Raw genomic sequence first — 24,684 nt, forward strand, 5'->3', positions numbered from 1 at the left:
TGGTGTGAGACAGGCCATTATAATGGACTAGTGACCATATATTAGACATAGAATTTGCTGGCAGAAGACGAGCAAAAAACAAAAATCCCATCGTCTATTATTTAAACAGTTGTCCAGCACCTTCCTGAGTACCTCACAGCACAGGAAAATTACAATAACTACAGTAAAGTTTGAAGAAGGTTTAACTTTGGGTTGGTTAATAGTTATGAAACATCTACAGCTGATCGAACTGGCAGTGAAGCCAAGCATTATTGTAGAAGAGATTGACAATTAAAAAGTTAACAACAGCAACCAAACACAAATAAATGTTTTTGTGGTTATTAAGAAGCAATATAAACAACCTCTCCAGCAATTGTACCAAGTGCATGTTACAGGTAATATGTGTATTGAGCTTTGATAATCTATAAGGATATAATCTATAAGAACAGTTTGGCCTCCCTTAGGGGCTTCATGACTAAAGATTCCGCCTCCCTATTTGGGCTCCAGACATTTACAGAAAAAAAATTACAAATGTCTTATGATTACAGTGCAAAATGTCAAAGATTTCTGGGATTTCAAAATGTTGCACCTCTTCAAATACCAAATAACATTTAGTCACTTAAAAATATTGAGTTTTCTGCAATAAATTCCAAATGTTTTAAGGTTTCTGGACAGCTACTTGTAACTTTACAAGAAATGTATTTGGTAAACCACTTGCTAAACTCCTTTTTATCATTCAAAGGATGTGAGAGTGGTGAATGAGCTGGTGATAAGCCTTCGGTCCTTTAGTTTTCTTTGATAACTGAAATTATTTGTTTCCAGTGTGAGTTTTTTGTAGTATTGGTATGTCTTTCTTTGCAGACAAGTCAGAGTAGCCTGTTGCATTTTATTCATACTTCACAAGATCATTGGTGGTGATCAGACAAAGAGAAATACAAAAATGATTTTCATGAATGACACTTCACTTAAATTTAACAGATCACACCTAAAATAGAGAAACCAGGAACCACACCTGTAGTTCTACCTCAGTGAGCACTGAGATGGTTTGGATATGTAATAAGGATATCCTTTGGATGTCTGCCATGGGGAGCGTGTCTTACGAGGTACATCTGACTGAGTAGAGCTAGGGTCAGACCCAGGACGTGCAGGGATGGAGGACAGAGAGATTATATCACTTCATAGGACTGAGAGCTTATGGAAATTACCCAATAATTCTGGAAGGAGTTGCTGGGGATGGAGTGGCTTGGCCTGATCACCTTTGATTATTATGACTGATACCCTCACACTGATAAGCTGTGTTAAAGAGAAATTTGACTTTACAGGAAAATGGCCTAAAATCTTATGAGAATCTTTAACAACTGCACGAATGTGAACACAAAAATAGTGCTTTGTAAAAATCTCCATTAAAATGGGTGACAAGCTCTCAGATGCATACAAGGAATCGAAAAGGGTGTATTTAGATGTGGACTTTGAATGTATAGAAATGGGTTATTAGAAATTTAATACCCCATTGGTTATAGGCAATTTCTTAGAGATTTGAAAGAAGTTGTGCTATCTCAAGCACACCCATTCTCCAACTCACTAAAGACTGTGATGAAGGAAAAAAAATAAGCTGAGGTCAGAGATAATCTCTATTGATGTGCCAGATGATTACATTTGAAACCTTACACTAAGTATTAAATGGAAGGGATTAGTGAAAAAGTTGTTTTGCTTTCTCTAAGTCAGATTAAGACACCAGTATGGCAGAGGGTATTATATTTGACTTTATTTACAGTTAAGAATTTCAGAGTAGATATTTTTCACTAACTGTTCAAAGGAATGTCTTTTTATTTGACATTGTGCTTGGGTATTTTAGTGCATTAATTAGTAAGAGTAAATGACTAACGATTGTATTGTTATACCCAGCATGTCAGAAGTGGCTTGTCATTTTACATCTGTATTACATTACTAAACCCAGTTAGTCCAATTTAGGGTTATGAAGGGCCAAAGCCTATCCTGGCTGCAAGGCAGGAACCAACAGGTGCAAGTCCATCACAGGAATCAGTTACACTAATAACACTTTCAAAAATGCGGTTATGGAAATTATTTAAAAGAAATTGCACCAACTTTTCAATTGCTTTAACTTTTTTACTTCTTTTTTGGAGACATTTATCAAGATTATACAGATATTTATTGGTAAATACAGTTACTGCACAAGAATGTCATAGCAAAACACTCCAAGGCACAAAACTAGGCAAAGGCAATCATAGTAAGGCACAACTTTCAAAAATGTTTCAAAAGGCACTTTAGATGAAATGTGCTTTCTATAAAAGAAACCTCTTGAGGATTCTTACATTAAGCAGTTGGGTTTTGTCACCACCAGTTTTATGGCCACTAATGTTCCTTTGTCCAACTATTTTACTTTCTCAAGATTTCTAGTCTTTCCCTTACGTGCCTCCAGCACCGTATTTTATCTTTAGGTACTATTGTGGCCAAAAATGCTCTGCTCCCTTGCTAGAAACTCCCTCTTTCAAATTTCCTGGAAATGTTTTCTTTAAAATATAATGTTACTTGTGATCTTTTTCCACAAATGTCAAGTGTGCTTCTGAGGATAACATTAAAATATGGTCTTTAACAGTAGACTGAATACACAAATTGATTTTGCATACCACAGGACATACCCTCATTAGTGACTTTATTAAATACACATATTCAGCAGAATGTATGGTCTATTTGACCTCCAGAATTTTCTGATAAGCTGTTCCATAGCCAAGTGTGAGCAGAACCCTCATTATTTCATTAACTGTTAAGCAGGTAGAAAGTCTGGAGATGATTCCAAGTATGGAATTTGCTTTTGATGGTTGTCGCTATTAATTCTCAATATGAGGTCTAAAGAGCTGTCCTTGCCAGTAAAAACAGGCCATCAATAGACAGAGAAGACAAAACAAACCCATCAGAGAAATAGCAGAAACACCAGGAGTGATCAAATTTTTAAAGAGAAAGAACACACTACTGAGCTCAGCAACACAAGAAGGCCTAGACAACCATGGAAGACAACTGAGCTAGACGATCGCAGAATTCTTTCCTTGGTGAAGATAAACCAATTCACAAGATTTTGCCAAACCAAGATCACTCTCTGGAAGGTAGGCCTATTATTGCCAAAGTCTACAATCAAGACAAGACGTCACAAAAGTAAATACAGAGGGACTACCACAACGTGCAAACCATTAGTAACCCTCAAGCACAGAAAGGACAGATTAGACTTTGCCAAAAACTACATTTAAAAAACTAGTCCAGTTTTGGAACAGTTTTCTTTGGACAAATAAAATTAAGATCAATATGTACCAGAATGGTGGATAAAGAAGAATATGGAAGATAGAAAGAATGGCTTAGGATTTGTAGCATGTATGGCTGCCAATGGAGTTGGTCACTGGTGTTTATCAATGATATGACTACTGACAAAAGTTGTAGGATAACTTCTGATGTATACAGGGCTATACTCTCTGCTCAGATTCAGACAAATGCTGCAATACTGATAGGAAGACACATCGTAGTGCAGATGGACAGTGAGCCAAAGCAAACCAAGTGCTTTTCAAAGCAAAGAAGTGGAATATTCTTCAGTGACCAAGTCAATCAACTGACCTCAACCCAAATGAACAAACATTTAACTTTCTGAAGACAAAACTAATGATAGCAAGGCCAGTGAACAAGCAACACCTGAAGACAGCTGTAGTAAACAACTGGCAAAGTATCATTTGGGTAGAAACCCAGCACCTGGAGATGGCCATGGTTTCCAGACTTCAGGCAGTCTTTGACTGCAAAGGATTTTCAACCAGGTATTGAAAATGATTGTTATATTCGTGATTATGTTAGTTTGTCCAAATACTTTTGAGCCCTGAAAATTGGGGGGAACCATGTATAAAAATGGCTCATACAATGTTTATGTTAAATGCCTTAAATTTAGACTGCAAGTCTACACTTCAGTCACATCTTGAATGCTTTATTTCCAATCCATTGTGGTGGCACACAGAGCCAAAATTATGAAAATGTTATCACTGCCCTGACAATTATGGACATGATTGCACCACTACAACTACCCTGTATTACTGAGACAAGACATAAGGAATAAATTAATTTTTGCTTTTTATGCCAAATGTCACCATTTCATCTGTATGTTGCAACAGAAATTGACATTTGTCCAACTAGGCAACATTTTTCTAAAGCTTCATACTTCCCATGTTGGTGAACTTGTAACCTAATCTTCCTGCTCTTAGTTAACAGGAATCAAACTCTACAATGTTTCTGGCTGTTGTTGCTGATCACTGCTGCACATTGCTGTACACTAGTTAAGTTTTGTGAAAGACTGTTATTTAAATATTTGTGTCCTGTTTGTTAGCTTGAATGCATTTGTCCATTCTCCTTTAACCATATTTTTTAAGAACATGTTGTTTGCACATATAACTGCCAATATTATTGCACCATCCTCTGTAAAGACTAGAGAGGCTGTGATACATGAAATGCCAAGAAGACAGCTATTTTTGTGGTAACACCTCATTTGGCACTAGCAGTCATACCCTGGTCAAAGTCTCTTTGATTGCATGGTCATTCTTGGTATATTAAACAGCAACTAAACTTCTAGACCTTGTCTGCATGTTGCATATATTGAGTTGCAGACAAATGATTATCTGTTTAGAAAAGCAGGACAGTTCTTTTAATTAGCAGGTTTATTTAATATAGAAACCACTGATTATATGAACATAAATTGGATACATCTCTTCATGGCAGCTCTGTGTCCATCAGAGAATTGAGATTATTGTCACAAGAACAGGAATATTAAAGAATTGTTCTAGAAATATGACTGTTAATCCATTTTAATTTAGTGGCCTTCTCAGCCATTAAATGTAGTCTGGTCAAGATGCATGTGTTTTCAGATATGTTTAGAGTAGGTATCCACCATCTCTTAATTTTCAGCAATTTCTGGAATCAACACATCTGTGCACTATGCTTTTGAAACCTTGTTTAATTTATGTCCTGACAAATTGGTTACTTTTTGTGGATAGAGGGTATACTCATTATTGAATGTGTGTGCCTAATCAGTGGCCATATACAGGAACAGTATGTACAGTAAGTCTAATACTGTATACATAGTCACCGTTCCTTTTCTGTAATCTTCTGGTCAAGTCAAATATGATATGAGTTCAACATTACAGTGCTCGTGTAGCTGTTATAGAGATCATTTTTTTATCTGTTTTGATGTTTTAACCCACATCCATTCATCAACTCATTATCTGAACATGCTTTTTTTTCATTTTTTCAATATGTTCTAGCAACATCAAATTAAAAAAACACCCACACACACACTCACACACATACTCATCCATACTATACTAATTTAGAGTTAATGGACATTGGAGAACTTGCATACTCCACACAGACAGGGATTTGTCACACAGTGGAACTCAGGTTTCTGAAGTCATAAGGCACAAGTGTTAAAAATTTGCCATTCAATTTTTATTTGCAGTCTAAAAGTTGGATTTTACTGTACGTTCTAAAAACAATTGTAATGGAGTAGACAGCAGCTGAAAAAATTCCTTGAAAACATCAAAGCATGGAATCTGGGGCTTAAATATCAGACAGCTATACAATTTGTCTGTTTTATAAATATCTTTTGATTTTCACCTCTTGCTAGAATGACATTAAGTACAAAAACAGTTCACATGTCTCTACTTCCTGATTTTGCTTCATTCTCACGGCCTTAAAATGGTGTCTTAGCAAGCTGACTGCAGCCTTTGTTAGATATGCTAGTAAAACGGATATTGTCTTATTTTAAAAATATTATTTTAAAATTATTTGTATTATTTTCAATAAAAACCTTATATCATGGAATTTTTAACTTGAAGGATTTTTCCCATAAAGAAAAATACAAAACATTGAAATACCATTTGTGTGAACAATGGCTTAAACTTCCTGGGTCAAATTCACACAACATCAGCATGGCCTTGCTTGATATGTATGTACTTTAATGTGAGTAAATCAGCCATTAAGAAGCTTTATTGAGTGACATTTAAGAGTTTGTGGATATCTTATATTAATTATAATAAACATGTTTTTATGGAAAAATACTGCATAGTCAGTAAGGACCAGGGGCCTCATGCATTACACCGCGCGTAGAATTCACACTAAAACATGGCATACAGACAAAAGTGGAAATGTGCGTTTGCACAAAAAAATCCAGATGCATAACGCAAACTTCCATGTTCTTCCACTCCATAAATCCCAGTCAGCGTGAAAGGTAACGCACCTGCATGCGCCTGCTGCCCAACCCCAACTCCTCCCAGAATTAAGCCTCTTTGAATATGCAAATCAATATAAATAGCCCTTAAGCTCATTGTCCTGTGAAAAGTCAATGGCAAAAGCACGGGGAAAAATAGAAGAATTTCAGTGAATACCAAGTGGAGGCAAGGAAAAACGTACTATTTGTTGGTTTAAACAGTGATATAAAAAACAAAACTCAAAAGCTCAAGTTCACAAAGTTGCACAGTGCCTGAAATAAAAAAGAAGTTGTCAGATATCAAAGTCGGCATGAAAAGGCGAGTTGTAACCCACCTTCTGAGTGTCATATGAAAGCTTATTAGGGTAAAGAGAAAAGAATAAAAATAGTGACACAGCGAGAAAAAAGCTCGAAATTTCCACTTTAATCAAGTAGCTTATTTTGTCATTATAGTATAATATCATAAACTTCATCTTAAAATCGTTTAATCTACTAGTTTCTCAAATCCAATCGTAACTATTATAGCACATTAAATTCTTTGTTTTGTATGTGTTCTTCAATGTGCTCTATGTGTGTCAATCACTATGTGCTTCTTAAATGGGCTTTCTCTTCCTCCGACAGGACACAGAATCCATTACATTTGTGATATTACAGCTCTCTGAGTCATTTAAATACTGATATGTATACTTGATATAATTTTCATGATGACAGGCGTAAAACATGTTATTAAACATGGGAACACGATGGCACAGTGATAGTGACGAGCTGGCACCCTATCCAGAGATTGTTCCTGCCTCCCGCAAGATGCTTGCTGCGCCGTGTGTGACCTTCGATGAAATAATTTATCGCAGGAGCACTGTCTCTTTCAAACGTACTAACCTCCAACTCCTGTCCTTCCTTTTCTTTCTCCAAGTAATCAATCGCCACACAATCAGCTTTGTAATAGATGTTAAGCCATCTGTAGAGCTTAGAATATTTTGCTGAATTTCATCTTTAAAATGATATCGTCTTCATATGTAAATACGCGCTTTATAAAGTGGCTCAGGTTGGCAATATTATAACTGTATTGGAAGTTTACAGTGAGGTAATTGTACTTAAAAGTACAAGCAGTTCTACAAGGAGCACTTGATGGACTGATTCAAAATTATCTGCAAACATTTACTTTATATATATTCTTCTCTTTTACTGAAAATGCTAACTTATGTCACTTTAGATATAATGAGGAAAGTTTGAAGCCTAATAAATGGATTTTCTTTATGCTTCCCTCAACAGTGCTGGAGTCTGAAGATCAGACAAGTGCCTTACAGCTTCTCATTTACCTTCTGCCTCCCTGTAACTGTGACACACTGCACCGACTTCTTGCATTTCTTTCTACTGTGGCTGGCCATGCTGAAGACACCATGGATAAGGAAGGCCAAGAGGTTCTGTCTAAATAATTTTTAAATTGTGCCAAAGATTAAAGTACTGTAGGTACTTGATTTGATCAGATTATTGAAGGTTCCTTTTGTAATGCAGTTATTTGAGGTTCTTTGCTTGAAATAAAACTACTTGGCAATTTTAGTTAAAAAAATATTATTTTAACAAGTTGTATTGATCTGAGGAAAGCCATGTTGGTAATTAATTCATTGGTGTGGTTCAGTACCTACAAAATATATTAGAGCTATCTGTGCAATAGCCACAGCCCTCCATTTAAGTATTTTTTGTGAATAACTGAACAACTTGTTATCTGTTGAATCCTTTAGAGAAGAGCTGGTCCTGGAACTACAGTAATTTGTCTCTATTTATTTAGAAATCTTTCAGTAATTAATATACTCTTTTAGAATGACAGGCACTACTCATTGTATTAATAAATTGCAAAAATGTGACACCATATTCCTGAACTTGAAAGCTTTAAACAAATTTTATTTTATGATTCTCTAGAGATGTGTCAGGAACATTTTTAATTATCTAAATGCAGTGTAATTAAATTAGATGTTTATATTTGAGAATACATACCACACTATCTCCGGTTTCCTTTTTCTGACTGTTATTTTTACTTGCTGGTATTTGTATGTATGTATATATGTATGTATTTTATTTATTTATTATTCTTATTTAGGCAATAGAAAAACTATATACTGTACAACTAAAATCACAAAATTTTCTTATGTCTTATTTCGTCTTATTTCACCTTGTCCTGTTATTTTCTTTACTGTTTTGCCTGTCTTGTTTGTCTCAGTATTTGTCTTTTTGAATGTTCATTGTTAGAATGAGCAACATATTTATGCTAAAGTGGGCAATGAGTCTTTGAAAAAATGGAGACAATATACAAAATTGATTTTTATTCTTTAAAGAGAGGGGTTAGCAACATATTCATTGCTTATAATTTTGTAACAGTTAATGATTGTAAAGAATGATTAACCATAATTCAGAAATATATGCCCTTCACATGTTGAAAAGCATTAATAAGTGTCTTTTTATTGTTACACTGTGTTGTTTTAGGTAACAGGAAACAAAATGACCTCTCTTAACTTGGCCACAATATTTGGACCTAATCTTCTGCATAAGCAAAAAAGCACAGATAAAGAATTCTCAGTACAGAGCACAGCCCGGGCTGAAGAGAGTGCTGCAATCATCACTGTTGTCCAGAGGATGATAGAGACTTATGAAACACTTTTCATGGTAGGCAGCAGCTTTAAAATTATTATATCTTCTTGTGATTCACCTATAGTAAGATTTTTTTTATACATTATAGTACCTGTTATCAGCTGTCAAGGTACCTTTGTAGGTCAATTATACCGTTTACTGTGGGCTAAGTGCTTTTCAGTAGATTCAGGGCTGTTTACTTTCATTCTAAAAAACAATGAAACTATCCATTAGAAAGATGCTGGTCAGTAAGGATTTCTTATATATTTTAACACTAGAATTACCAGAGCCTACGAAAAAACTCGTAGATCCCTCCCACCTTAAATCGCTTCTCACCTCTCTGTCAGCGTCTTTTGTCCTTTAAATGTGTTAATAAGCAGCAAGTAGTCTACTATCACATCCCCCACCGGCGCACAGTTTTCTCAGATGGGTTTCATTTCATTCAGTTTCATTCTCTCAGTCGCGTTCACGATCGTAACCCTGCCATCTGACACTGCTGTTTTCACATAAAGACACGCTATAGCTCTGCACACGGAACACACATGAAATGCATGTGTTCCAAATAATGATATAGTATTTATAAAAGGTGTGATTTTGCTTGACTTCTCACTCTATACAACTCCAAGCAACTGACACGCATGTAAACAGACTTGAGCTGAGAAAACTGTGCACTGGTGGGGGATGTGATAGCAGACTGCTTTCTGCTTATCAACACATTTAAAGGACAAAAGAAGCTGACGGAGAGGTGAAAAGCGATTTAAGGTGGGACGTATCTACAAGTTTTTTCATAGGCTTTGGTAATTCTAGTGTTAATGTCCTGGATGGAAGACACATATATTGTGAGTTGCCTTTATAATCAGAATAATTTCTATTTCAGATTCTTAAATAATCTATGAAAATATTTTTGGTTTCAAACAACCGTAGTGGGTTTCTTAGAAATGTCAGGGCCCAAAATGAGAAGTATTTGAAAGAGCATAAGCAAGCCTGCAGTATGTTAATGTCTCAAGAGACCAAATTGAGTTTGTCACTAAATTAATGATGACATGATGGTTCAGTAGTTAGTGCTGTTGCCTTACAGGGGTTAAGATCCCAGTGAGGCCACTCTCTGAGTTTACATGTTTGCCTTGTGTATATATGATCTCCAGTTTTCTAACACTTCCCAATTTCAAGCAGATCAATTTATTTGTGAACTGTAAATTGTAACTAGTACTGGGATGCATTGAGGCTATTGTTCTATCAACCAAAAGACCAGAAACATACTCTTTACTTACAGTCTTTTTTAGAATATATGTTAGCTATTGGTGGAGGAGTTGAAGTATCCTGGGATCTTGTTCATGAGTGACCAAAAAAGGGAACATGAAATCAAAAAGCAGGTGCTGCACCGGTCCATGTTGGTGAAGCAGGATCTATGTCTAAAGACAAAACTCTTGGTTTACCAGTCAGTCTACATTTCTGTCCTGACCTATGTCATGAGCTGTGGGTAGTGACCAAAAGAATGAGATCGCAAATACAAGCAGCAGAAATAAGGTTTTCTTCACAGGGTGGCTGGGCCAACATTCCATGACAGGGTAAGAAGCTCAGCAGTGCAGGAGAGCCTCAAAGAAGTTGCTGCTCTTCTGGATCGAGAGGGTCCAATGGAGGTGGAGCTGTCCTCGGCTCACCCTATTGGGCAGAGACCATGCAGCAGACCCAAGACATGATGGAGGGATTACATCCCTCAGCTGGCTTGGGAGTGTCTGGAAATTCCTCAGGAAGAGATGGAATCTGTTCCAGAGGACATGAGAGTCTGGGCTGACTTGCTTGACCTGCTGCCACCACGACCCTCACTAATAAGAAGTTGAGATGAGATGAGATGTCAGCTATTTATTTACTTACCAAATATAAATTAAAGAGATGTAAATGAAGTCTGAAAAATTACAGGTTACTGAAATTCAAATAAAAATTATTATTCTTTCTTTAATTTCATATCTCTCATTTGCTTCAGGTAAAGCAAAATTGTAATTGGATAACCCATCTGTTTTTTAAAAAGAATACTATACCCCAAAATTATATTTTTTAATCTTTTTTTTACCCAATGTGTTGTTTGTAATGATGGGTGAAAAAAATTGTCAATCTAATGTTTTTATGGAATATGCAGATAACACTATTCCAGATACTATAGGTGCCAATGGGGACTAATGCTGAACAACAGTAAGCTTGAAGCAAAAGTTATATTTGTAAGCAATTGTTTTCTCCTTGCTGTTCTGCCATGAAGTCCATCTTTGCTTTGTGCATTTTTAGAATGAAGAGCACTGACCTGAGTAGGCATGGGAAAGCTGTACTGATCCCAATCCAAATTTTCAATGGTTCTTTTTAATTTTATTTTATTTTTTTTTATTTTATTTTAATTTAATTTTTCATTTCATACTGTAATTTTGAGTAGATTATTGTAGGGTGACATCTTCTGGAAAAATGTGCTAATATCCCAGACTATCTTTATTTAAACAGTGTAGCACTGAGATGTGTGCAGTAGAACCCTAAAGTCTTATATATGGGTTTGTAATACTTTCTAGATTAATAGACGTGGACAGTTATTTTTTATTTTTTGTTTACCCTGATTTTGAGCACTGATAAATTCACTTTGAGGGTTAAGGACCATACTCAGCTAAATTTAAATCATCTGAGATAATTAACCAGAGTATACAATCAGATTGCTCTAATTATCCCTTTAATTCCATTGACATCACACCTGAAGATTCATTTGGTTTAGTATAATACAGAGAAAAATATCTGACCAAATCCTTATGAAAAGTAGACAGTATTAAAGAAAATTAGACAGGTCAAATACTGGATAGATTCTTGAGGTCTTTCATACAGTTACTGTAAGTTAATTCTTTTTTTATAGTTAATGTCTGTCTACACTTTAATTGCTCTGAACTTGGTACATCTTATTTCTTAATAATGAGAAAATATGGTTCTTTCGATAACAGAAGACTTTCTCAAAAAATGTATTTATACAATTTAGTATAATGTTTTTGCAGATGGTATATACATTTTTTTGGTAATCTTTTTATTTCCATACAAGGTCCCCCCCGATCTTCAGAATGAAGTATTGATGAGTTTACTGGAGACTGATCCAGACGTAGTGGACTATCTGTTGCGCAGAAAAGCTTCACAGTCAACGTTAGTATCTTCTTCTATACCTTTACTTAAAAGGCCGTCATAAAGCTGGTAATCTTTGAGTGCCATCTTGTGTTCAAAGTTTATATTACAATTTTTAAAACTGCTTTAGCAAAGCTTCCTTTTAATTTTGTTTAGGCTCCTTAACTGGTGAATGATGAAGCAAAATTTTGTTTTGTGGATATTTAAGGCTCTCCATGGTGTAAATCTTAAATGTGAATGCTTCTTTTATTGAAATTCTTGTTAATGCCAATAGCTGTCTTCAATATGTTGGAACAGTAAATGATTAAGCTGCTTACTTTGGGTTAAGATTTTCCAATGTTGTCATTGTGCACAGCCCTTGTTCAACAGTGTAACCAGGCTTAGTTTTAAAATGACCTAAGTAGAATGTTAAAAGGATATGGTCTTTCTTGAGTTGTTAATGTATTTTGTCTATCCTTCAGAAAGTACACCCCTACGTGATTGATCATTTGTTACTGTGAATGTACATAAATTACACAAAAAGTTAAACTGGAATGAAATTCTGAAAATAGTTTTTTGATGAATCTGTATAATAAAAGCCCAGCGCGGTGTCCGGGTCCAGGTCTGCGTTACTTTTGGCTGTATAGCTGCCCCGTAGAAAAGCCCCAGTCCGTCCCTTCTCAGAATTCCTGCTTACCCCCCTCCGTTCTTTCCCCTTTGCTTTTATTTTTCCTGTTCCCGAAAATCTTTTCAAAACAAAAGTAAAGAAATAGACAGAGCGTCACATTAACGTCTTCTCCCCTCTGTCTATTAAATAATCAATAAAATGAAATAAAAAAATCACGAAAGAAACAGAAACTACAACCTACCCTTACAGCGTACACCGCGCTTATGGCGTTATAGCCAAACACGTGGTGTATGCAGGTTATGAGGTGTGACGCTAATTAACGCCCGTACTACAACAGATTATATTGTTCATATACTATTAACTATTTACAGGGATCAACTCTTTTGGGGAAGTTCATAACAAAAAAAAAAATTTTCATTATAAATAACATGTGCACTTGAGTATTTCGAGCCCCGCGTCTCAGTCGGATGGTTCCCCTGGTCACCAATTCATGTGTTTCACTATGCCTTTCCGTCTTCAGCTACCCGTGTGCACTTGTACGGAGGAGACCTTACGGAACAATGCTGAAACGAAACACTATTAAACCCGCTGCTGCGAGAGAGGACACATTACAGCGTGATCACAAAGCAAAGAGGCAAAGGCTTGACAGTCGCTCGCAAGAAAAGGACACTCAGCATTCACACAGATTAGCTCAACGACGCGTCTCTGCCGCACAACGAAAGGCAACTGAAACCCCTACAGAGAGAGAAGACAGATTACGCAGTGATCGCGAAAGAAAGAGGCAAAAGCGTGCCAATGAGACACCCAACAAGAGGTCCTTACGATTGAGTCCTTCAACTGTGGTCATCCAATGTGCAGCGTAGCGCACGCCAAGTTGCTAGTTATAAAATAAAACTGAAATGATTTCATGAATAGTCACTCTCTTTTACTGTGAAAGTCCAAAATCACATCTGTATGAAGTCACTCATAAGTGGTTATTCCAACTATATGGAATGCTATGAAATAAAAAATATCACAGCAGAAAACCATATCATGAAGGGCTAATAAACTGTCTGGTATAGAATTATTAATCTGCATTGATTTTTTGATTAAAAAAAGACATGTACAGTGTTGAACATTCTGAGATACACGCAGTACATTATTATATTATATCTCTTAGTAAGTGTAACGAGAACCTGAATTTCTCACAGCTATCTACCAAAGAGCAAGTCCATGAGTCACTGAGTGGTGAATGTAGTGAAATCAACAGAAGAATTCAGATCGCCATTCTTGAATTTAACAAATACAGATCAGCCATAAACTTAGTAGTAATGCATTTCTACAAAAATACACTGAAAATGTAGAGTATATAGTTAAATTTACTGGTGCCAGTTGGAATTCAGTTTTTTTGTTTTGTATTATATGCGAAATAAAACTATCAACTGCTTAAGTGATATGCTTGGAGTTAAATGTTTATGTGAAGCAGGAAAATACTTATATATACTTTAACTGCTTATGGTGTTATATGCCTGTGTTTTACATTGTGGTGTACTCATCTGAAATAGATTCGTAAATTGCACCTGTTGTTACAGTTGACTGGCCATAGAAAACTTTCATAATTGCTTAAAATTAAGTGTTAGTATAAATAAAGTGTACATCAAGGATTTTAGTTTTCACAGTTCCATTGTTGATTGTATTTTCAATAGCTATGAGGTTAACATTTATAATTTTAAGCCTTGAACTATGCTGTAAACCATTGTGAAAATAGTGTTGGCATAATAAGATAAGTTTAACCTGAAGAAGAAACCTTGTAGCACCGCTTCCTTAGGGTCAGCTTTAATAGACTGCATCTTCTAAAAAAAAACGTTTTTTGTTTAATATCTTAAGACCATGTGTTTAAATGTCTTGGAAAGAAACCATTAAATACTGCGTGTTTTTATTGTTCACAGAAGCCCAGATCCTATGAGGCGTGATGGATCTTTTTCTCTTGGAGAGAGGCATTCTTCAACAGACTCAAACAAAGCATCAAGTGGAGAAGTTTCACCATATGACAACAACTCCCCGGTTCTGGCTGAAAGATTGCTATTCCAGAGGCAGGATGATATTGCCCCTGAGTCAGAAAAACTCTTCCGTGTCCCTGAGCAGTATGCTTTGGTTGGGCATTTAAAATCAAGACCAAGGGAACAGTTGGTTGGACAGTTATCTGGAAAAGGTACAAGAAAACAATTTTAAATTTGTATTATTGAAATATATATTTCCAAAAATGTGAACAATGTAAGTGTTAAAATCACATGTAGATGCATCACCTGTGTGAATGGAAACCATATAAAATTTACAAAAGAAGTGCTTTATGAATAGCTGGAGTTTTTTATAAATCTTACTGTGTGATCAGCATAGATAGATAGATAGATAGATAGATAGATAGATAGATAGATAGATAGATAGATAGATAGATAGATAGATAGATAGATAGATAGATAGATAGATAGATAGATAGATAGATAGATAGATAGATAGATAGAGGAAGTATTATGGTGCATTTGAAGCACCTAGTATTTGTTTAAAAATGCAATGGCTAAACTTTGAAGATGGAGAGGGCCCATCTGATAATACGAATATACCTTAGGTGAGTTGAGAAGGTTAGGCTTGGTAAGGTTAAGGCTGAAAGCAGAACATACAGTACAGTTCTTCATTTTCTGACAGTCATTAAAATTACTATTTGAAAATGTTGATACTATTCTATGTTAAAGTCTGAGAACTTCTTATTTATTTATTTATTTTATATTCATCCTCTTTTGGTCATTAATATGTCTTACTTGGAGCATCACTTTGTTAAAAGAAGTAAGAATTAGATTTAAAAGAAAGTTTATTTATGTAAAAGTGGTGCACTAACTCAGTCCTGTGTGTAAAAAGTCTAAATAATTATTAAGTGAATGAAAACGCATAAACAACTTTGTTTTCTTTTTAATAAGTCAAAGTTGCATTGAGATGATCTTCTTGTCCACTGGTAGAAACTCTGACTCTGCAATGCACAGCTGGACATTTTTATTGCATTCACAGTCTTTAATGAGCCAAATTTTTGAAACAGTTATTAGGCATACAGACTCAGTAACAAAGGCCCTGGACATATGAGTTTCCCCACATATCCCCAGTGTCTGCCCAATGGGAAAAACCAAAGAAGAGGCCACTCTAAACCAAACAGTTTCATTATTGTTTTTAATGGCAACTATTGGAGTGAGTACAGCTAAATCTAATTAGTATTTTTTGACTCCCTGCACCTCTGTTTCCTTCTTTGTCATACCATACTTTCAATGTTCCATGAATCCATTTCAGTCATCAAAGTCTCATACATCTTGATCTGTCTCATACACTCCTCTCACTCAGCTGATATCGCATCCAAACCCCATCTCATATTCTAGGCAGAGTGTGCCAGAAAACCATTATATTAATTTTAACTAAAACATAAAGATGTTATTCTGTTAAAATTACAAACATACTAGCTTCTAAGGTTCTAAGATCACAAATTTGCAATTAAAAGTGAAATGACAATAAGTTTATAGGTTTGCAGTGTGATTAATGTCACATAAACAGAATATTAAAATTATTACTTGCATGTAGTGATCAACTGGCAAGATTTTGCTACTCTGCTATATGTGGTAATTCCAGTATACTGTATTTTTAACACATTTCTGTTGAAGCACATTGTATACATTTAACACAAAGAGGATTCCATGCAGGAAGCCAACTGACATAGAATTAACTGCTAGTTGCATTTAAAAAAGACTTTTAAATGTACTTTGGTTTGCCCAGAAAACAAATGAGATCAACAGTACTCTTATTTTGTATTTCATATATATGCTTGGTTACAAGACTGACACTTTTTGGGAATAAACTCAGAAATGCAACATGTTATTTGTAAATGAAATTTAGTCAGTGCTTTATGTTCATAAATGTTTACATTACATTAAGCTGTGGCAGCTTTAACTGGATTGGTTCCTTAATTCCATCTGATGATGTCAGGATCGGCTGTGCCTCCCTGAGTCCTTATATCGGAAAAGCCAATATAGAAATGGGTTGTTGGATGCATGTCATTTCTTTTTTTTTCTTTGACATGTAATTGCATCATGGGCCCAAAATACTAGTTTATTTTTTTTTTTGTGCCTACAGTCCACTTGATCAGGCCAATGTAAAGTATTCCATTTCCTGTAGAGATCGAGGATCAGAAGTTTGCTGCACCTAGTTTGTCATTTTCACCACTCAATGTTTATGAAAATAAAGAATCGGAATCACACAGCATTTTTCATAAATATCATCCAAGAGTTTTTGTTGTCTGATGAGTTGATAACTGCCGTCAAGAATCTTATAATTAATGAAACTTTCAATCATGTCATAAGCAGGAGGGTTGGTTCTCAAGGAGGAGCAAAATTCTCAGAAAAAAAATATATAGTATAAGAAATAATCATGACTGTATGTATACAGGTTAAATATATTAACAGAAGGATTGTTTCAAATGATGTAACATTTACAGTGTATTTAAGACGTACTGTTTTGTTTATCTGTATTCTATTATTCCATCCACCATTTTTGGCTCATCAGATGATAATGTCCACATTTTCAGCTCATTTATAGTTTAATTATATTTATTTGAAATGCAAAAGAACAACCTCGTGTTACATTCATGAACAAAACCACATACATAATGCTGGACTGTAATACAAGTATAAGGATAGTTGAGGAGTGGTAATCATTTGATTTCCAAGCTGAGGGATTTCCAGTGCCAAACAGAAATGTGCTTTTGTCTTCTACAGATATTAAGGATGAACACAATTATATCTGGGGAGCATGGCATTCCACACTGAAATCAGGTTTGAGAGAGCAAAGCCCAACAGGTACATACATAATTTTGTAGATAGCAAGTTAAAGTTAAATTAAAGTTGGTGTACCACTAATACTGCATCCAACTGCAGTACAGTGTTTTCCAGACTTAGTCCTAAAGTACAACTGTCCTGGAAATATAGTTTTAGTTTGCTTTAATTTTCAATTCATGTTAATTTTCAAATAAAAAAAATGATTAGTAGTGATAAAGGAACAGTATGAAAAATAAAAACTCCTTCTTGTAATTGCAGAAAATTAACATAAAGGGCATTTTTGGTTTATGGTAACATATTCTTAGAATTGCTTTTAAATGCTTAAAGAGACAGTAGTCAACAAAAACCAGCACAAATACAGTGTGTTCTAAAAATGAGTCATACATTATTAATATTTCAGTCCATTATTTCATTTTCAGCAAACAATCATTTTATAATTACATACTGTTTTATTCAGGTTTTTACATATTGGGATAATGGAAATATCCATAAATGATAGTAGTAACTGTATTTTTAAGATAATGCTATTCAGTATACAATAGCATATTCCAGTGCTTTATATGTTACAGGCACTACAGAGTTACCATTTGTGGCACCTCACCTTCCCAGTTTATTCTGCATTATCAGGTAGACCTTCGCAGAAACACGAGACCGCTCTGATTATGTAAAAAGAATTTAAGATTACTATGTTTTTTATAAGGTGGCACAATGGCACAGTTGCAGTTAGGAGACCTGGGTTCGCTTCCCGGGTCCTCCCTGCATGGAATTTGTATGTTCTCTCCATGTCTACATGGGTTTCCTCCAGGTGCTCCAGTTTCCTCCCACAAGATATACAGGTTAGGTGTATGGGTGATCCTAAATTGTCCCTAGTGTGTATGTGTGTGTGTGTGTGTGTGTGCCCTGCCCGGGGTTTGTTTCCTGCCTTGTGCCCTGTGTTGGTTGGGATTGGCTCCAGCAGACCCCCGTGACCTTGTGGTTAGGATATAGTGGGTTAGATAATGGATGGATGTTTTTTATAAATGTAAAGATGAAATGGTATTTGTTAAATGGGCATCACTTCACACGAAACACAAAACAACCACAAAATGCCATTCCTGATTTACCTAATTTAGGCATTAGGTAATATGTCCATTTAAAAAGAAAATGTATTACAGCACAGTATTGTTTTTCCTGTTCTCTGCACATCTAGGGTTAGATATTTTCCAAATGGTTACGCTGAATAAGCACACTTTCACATTAACAGTTCACGTGTAGTTGGATTGTTGCGTTTAACTATTGAAAGGGAATGCCATCTGCACCTTTTTAATTAAAACAAAAATCTAACAGTGTCATCTGAGGGAAAGAGAGACAAGAAACTTAGCATGTATGTATATAGATTTTCCTCTGAGCTCTTAATTGAAATGGCACATGTACAAAATCATTCATGTTGCATACCAAAAAATCTTGAATTTTCCACGAGAACATGCATGTTATTTTTCCTCTTGAACACAGGATGTTTTCTCAGAGGACTGGCAGTTCTTTATTATATCCCTTATTCTTAGCTACCCCATAAGAGAAAATGGCCTAGTATACTTTTGAATTCTTTTGAATTTAATTCTGTACTTCTCAATAATATTCCTTTTAGTGGAAGCATGTTGCTCCAAACGTTATTTCAGATTAGTCCTCTTTTCAAGCAAGAGGCTGTAGCTTGGGTGTTTAAGAGAGTTTTGTAATTATTCTTTTGTTTAAAATACCTAATCTGATTTTCTTTGTAAATCAGAGTCCAGAGTGCAGCTTATAAATAATATTGTACAAACTTCAATTTTACACATGGTTTCCAGTCATTTTTCAGTACCTGATGTAAATTTTGGAATATTTTCTAGTGTGAATATTAGACTGATGACATCTACATAACTGAAAAAATCACCAACACTTATTTTTAATTTTTTAGGCTCTTATGGTAACATGCATGAATATACTTCAGTCCCAGAGGATACCTCTCTTTCTCTTGGAAGCTTGACCTCAGAGTGGCTTGAAAGTCAAGGTTTATTGACGCTGCCTTTGGGAAATGGAAAATCGCCAGTCCGTCGAACACAAACCACTACCGGCTTTCCAGACTGTAAACCTCACTCGCCGGTTACCAGAGCCTCCAGCAGCCCACAAGAAGAAAGCCTTCGCCATATTCAGTTAAGCTTAGACTCATTATGCTCAAGGCCTGAAGATCAGTCTGCCTCTAGCAGTGCCGAAGACCTTTCTCACAGGAGCTTGAACTCTGCCTGCTTGAAATGCAGTACAAAATCATCATTTTCTTGTCAAGGGCATATTGGAGGCAATGAAACTCGTCCTCCTCCACCTTACCCAGGTACATCACACCAAAGGTCAAGTGGAAATCAGGCACTCACATCTGTTTCAAATATTTTAAAAAAAACCTCCATACCTGAAAAGAGCCCCACTGTGCTTTCTGAGCCGAACGCTGTGTCTGCAGATCAGAAGGGACATAAGTTGGATCCTCAGCTACCCATTTCAAGAAATCAAATGAACAAAATGTACTTAAACCAGGCAGAGAATCCGAGGAGTCGGAATATTGGAGAACAAGACTGGCAAGAGTGGCAGAGGGAAAGGTGGCAAATTTGGGAACTGCTGTCTGCCGACAATGCCGATTCACTGCCGGAAACACTAGTATGAGATGTTTAACCACCATCTGACTAGAGGTTTTATTAATTTAGTTATAACAAAAAATACTATATTTTAAAATAAATTTACAGAAAATGTTTATATAATAATACCTTTTTTATCTTTTTGTTGTATGAAAAGGCAATCTTAGCCAATTTTCCACTTAATGGAAAAATACCACTATCTTCTAAATGTTGTATGTGTGAAAAAAGTGACACTGCAGCCGTTCCTTTATATTTATGGTAAATAAAATGTAATTTTGAGATATCTTATTCTCAAATATGTCACATTTAATATCTCAGATATTTTTTCAACACACTTTTATGATAATTATATTTTGTTATATTATATAATAACTATATATATAGTTATTTCTTATGTATTATTTTAGAGGCATATATTATGATTTAATTAAAACAAATCATACATTAACTGTCAACCCAAAGACATTTCAAACCAAAGAAAGTGTAAACAGTATTTGAAAAATTCTTCCTGTTCTACCTCGAGGAGAATAAAAATAGTTATAAAAGTCGATGTATAAAAAAAATTTACATTTTTTTATTATTTATTTGTTTGTGTATTTTTTATTACTATAAAACTTTATAAGGGTGCCAAAGTTACCTGAGAAAAAGAGCAAACCCAAAACATAATTTTATGTATTTCTTGATGATTAAAATTTATTTTACGTCAGGGCATTAGTTCTTTAAAGCAAGCAGATGTAGACAGTTTCCCATCTAGCTGATCTCAAAATAAATCTGAATATTTTAACAATGATTTCAGGCTGTCAGTGTGTTCTGGCCTGCCAGCCGTTTTTGTTGGCAGTACTGAAAGAGCCAGTTTAAAGAAACAAGAAGGGTTTTTTTTTTTGTTTTTTTTTTCTGTTCCGAGTTATATATTAAATGCCTTTAATAAAAAAGAGAGTCTTAAAATTGCAGTTTGTCTTTCCCCGAGCAAATGAGAAAAATCTAATTATTTGCCTATTACCATTAGTGACTTTGTTTCCTGAAAATGATCTTACTATATAACTAACCAGAGAGCGAAGAAAGCTGTTAAAGAACAAATGAGTTTTACAAGTGTTTCCCAAAGCCTTTTGTTATCTGAAATCAATTCCAACATGTAAAAGCACACAAAGTAAAGACCAAATTAATTTAACCTATTAGTCTGAAATCTATAAATGGGCTCAAAATGTAAAGTGGCCTCTTTGGAGGAAAAAAAAAAAAAGCAAATGCGAGCAGCGATAGGAAACATGGAGGAGGTGACAAAAAATGAAGACGTGTTGTTTCATGGAAACCCCCTGCGCACTTGTGCAGGCACTAGAATCGCATCTTCCACGTGCCCAGAGTGCATTCTGCTACACTGCGTCTGCTTTGGTGTGTGGCAGTGTCCCCATCCTCAGTCAGTTTGTAGATTCAACACAGAAGTTAGCAGGTGTTGGCAAAAAAAGATGTCTTCCAGTAACCTGCCACCAGTAAACACATCAACCCTGACACACTACCAAGTTGGATAAGAAATAAACATGTTGTGTACTCCCAAGTCACCTAGCCACAGAGTAAAATGCCACTGATGGTTGCACATCACCTAGACATTTAGAGACAGGTTTAGATGGGATTCAAGAGGCTAGGGATTAGCATTCGATCCACTGTATCGACAAAAGTGTGGATGAATGCAGTGGCATGAAAATCAGTTTTAGTGTCATAGAAAGCTTCCTTTTCATGCTGGAAATTATATGTAATTGTATGCATAGCGCAGTAGTAATCTGGTCACTGCACACACAGATTTGGACACCGCAGCTTTGCATCGCCATCGGTGTGCAGGAATGTGGTAGAAGTGATGTAGAAGGCTGCCAGAACCTGCACAGTGGGACTGATGGCAGTGTGTTCCTCTTTATAATGTGTACAGCACCAGACCAAGGTTTGGAGCATGCACTGATAACAGCACATTGTCTCACCCACTACACAATGACCCACCTCAGAATCCCAAATTAGGACCCGAGCGCAGCCATTCAACAGGTGACACATACGCAGGACAGAGCAATTATAAGGAGGGTCATTATTTCACTTCTGGACAGCCTGTATTTCTCTGTTAAGTGTTGATTACCGAGATGGTCCAAGGGGTTCATGTCCTTCAATAAAACAGCGTTTAGTACAGTGACTTGGCTTCTTGGATGGTGTTGTCTTAGCCGGCATCTTGGGTTGATGATTTTCAGAATTCTCTGGATAGCTGTCATTGTCATTGCTGGTACTAAGGTGTGAATCACCTTCGTACTTTAAAGGATGTGACTGGTTACTTAGCAAGTTCGATAGGTTAACTCATTATGTATTCAAATTGTCCAGAGATATTAAAGCTACAAAGAGCCTGTTTTACACTAATTTATAGCCTACATTATAATTAAATATTTATGTTACAACGTTAACCTATTATTATTAGTATTGTTAATACTCTACCCAAATGAGAGCATCAGTGTGTTGTTACTTGTGATCTAATTCTGTCTGTGACAGAATCACAGGTAAAAGTCACAAGTGAGTTGGTTCATTTGTTAATTTGCAAACAAATTTACATCCTACTTCAGTTATGAAGGGTTTTGGGAAACACAATCTCAAGTATGAGATAACAAAGTCTATTGTTATGAATCTTTTGGGAGACTCACCTTGTACCAGTGTTAGTCTAACATTCATTTAGAGAAGAAAGAAAAGATCTATAAACTCTGAGGTTAACAACCAAACTTGTCATCAGCAAGGTGAGGCTGCTTATGAGTTTAAGGGAGTCTTCCCAAGTCAAGAATGCTCTGAGCACTAGGCATTAGAGGTTTGCGTTATCTTAAGGTCCCAGTCGATTTAATAAGGAAATGAAAATTTCACATGAAATGCAGATATATTTTATCACATTGGCTGTGCCATGATTTTCAACTGCATGTATTTATGGAAGAAAAATGTGATGATTTTGATAATGGCTCTTTATACTTTTATTACACGTCTACATTTCAATATGCTTGAAATTTTCAGAACTTCAAATATTTCAATTTTCAATGATACAATTTGAATGAATATATCAAAAAGAGTATGCACTGCCATTATTTTGTCTCAAGATTTTTTTTTTTTTAAATTTCAGATATCTCTGAATGACCTGGAGTTTGCCATATGTATGATGGAAAATTGAGTTGCATTTGATATTTGGTGTATGCATATGCTGCATAAATGTGTAGAAAATATTCAAGCTATTGTGTAGCATTGACTGTATTTAAATGTATGCGTTTTTGTTTATTTTTTTAAAATGTGTATTCCTTATGAAATATTTGTTTCTTGATACATTACATATTCAATGTTTGAAGATAAATGAACAATTTTGTCTGCTTTGAAAATCTTGCACTTTCATCGTCGCCTTAAAAACAAATCCGAATCTGTGCACAAGCTGGTTTCTGTGCTTTCTTAACAGTTGTATTAATGTAAAGGTCCGGTATTCCCAAATACTCTAATATGTTGAATGAACACACCTACGGAGAAATTCATTGACAAGGTAATTTTGTAATATGCATTGTATGACTTGATGAGACTCTAAGTGGTTGTTTAAAGTGATTGGATTCGGATTTTACCAAAGTAGAAACAAACAGAATAGGAATACCCAATAAAGGGGTTAAAGTTGTCATCTGCAATTTGTAGTGGGTCATTTTTCGAACGGTACGATCTCATTTTGTAAAATTTTGAACGCTGAGGAAAGTAGACCATTTTTATATCACCTGAAAAGGTCTTATATTATGGTTACAGTTGAGATTTATATAGCGTTGAACAGATATATATATATATATAAACATGTATATAAAAGTATATTTCCTTTTTTTTGGGGAAAAATATGTAACTGGAATTAAAAGATCCAACAATATTCTGAGAGAATTTAAGCTGCATTTTGACAACTCCCCTTTTTAATGCAAATCCCCCAAAATTCTAAGTGTATAAAATGTTTATTTCTACCATGGTATTGTGTAATGTCTGTTTTGTTTTGGGTTTTTTTTCAGGCCTTGGTACATTATACAATATTACAGATGTTATTTTTATGATTAATTTACAGTTTAACAGACTGTCAAATTGACACTTGTTTGTGAATTAATGTTATTGCTAACAAGAAAAAAATGGTCTTGTGGTAAAAATGTGTGTGTTTTATAAAAGTCATCAAGCATCATGTATTATGATGCCCATTCAATTTTGTTACTTATACCATGGTGGAATAAAAGAAACGATATGAAATATTGCTTGTTATGCTGTTGATCTACCTCTCCTACAAAACAACATTTGCTTTATTTCATTTCAGTTTACCTGTTCACTCCTACCTCTGTGTTGTTTAGGAAGGTTTAATGTGCTATCTCACATTTTTGAAATTTTATATTCAAATCTAAATATAAAGTGGCAAAACATTCCTAATTAGACCAGTTGAATAAAATGGAAGTATACAATATTTAAAATTTTCTTTGTGTTTGGGACTAGGGCTCTGCACCAGCAATGGGAAGGTTGCTGGTATGAATCCCATGAACACCAGAAGTTACACCGTGAGCAAGGCCCTTAACCTGCAGTTGCTTCGTCCTGGGTATGACG

At 35.3% G+C, this 24,684-nt stretch overlaps 1 protein-coding gene across 3 annotated transcripts in view; it reads left to right on the top strand.

Moving 5' to 3' along the window:
• The window catches only part of LOC120522883 (rho GTPase-activating protein 6), a 207,711-nt gene extending 183,372 nt beyond the window's left edge, over window positions 1–24,339 (top strand). For 2 of the 3 annotated variants that reach the window (XM_039743631.1, XM_039743630.1), the window contains 6 exons: window positions 7,502–7,650; window positions 8,711–8,890; window positions 11,919–12,016; window positions 14,531–14,793; window positions 17,390–17,470; window positions 19,380–24,339. In XM_039743631.1, the coding sequence (XP_039599565.1) occupies window positions 7,502–7,650; window positions 8,711–8,890; window positions 11,919–12,016; window positions 14,531–14,793; window positions 17,390–17,470; window positions 19,380–20,113 (1,505 nt within the window). In that variant the 3' untranslated portion in view covers window positions 20,114–24,339. The remainder of the gene's footprint in view (window positions 1–7,501; window positions 7,651–8,710; window positions 8,891–11,918; window positions 12,017–14,530; window positions 14,794–17,389; window positions 17,471–19,379) is intronic. The other variant, XM_039743633.1, reaches the window with a different exon arrangement.
• Window positions 24,340–24,684: the final 345 nt, after the last annotated feature.

This window comes from Polypterus senegalus, chromosome 2 (assembly GCF_016835505.1).
Source record: "Polypterus senegalus isolate Bchr_013 chromosome 2, ASM1683550v1, whole genome shotgun sequence".
In the NCBI taxonomy this organism is placed as follows: domain Eukaryota; kingdom Metazoa; phylum Chordata; class Cladistia; order Polypteriformes; family Polypteridae; genus Polypterus; species Polypterus senegalus.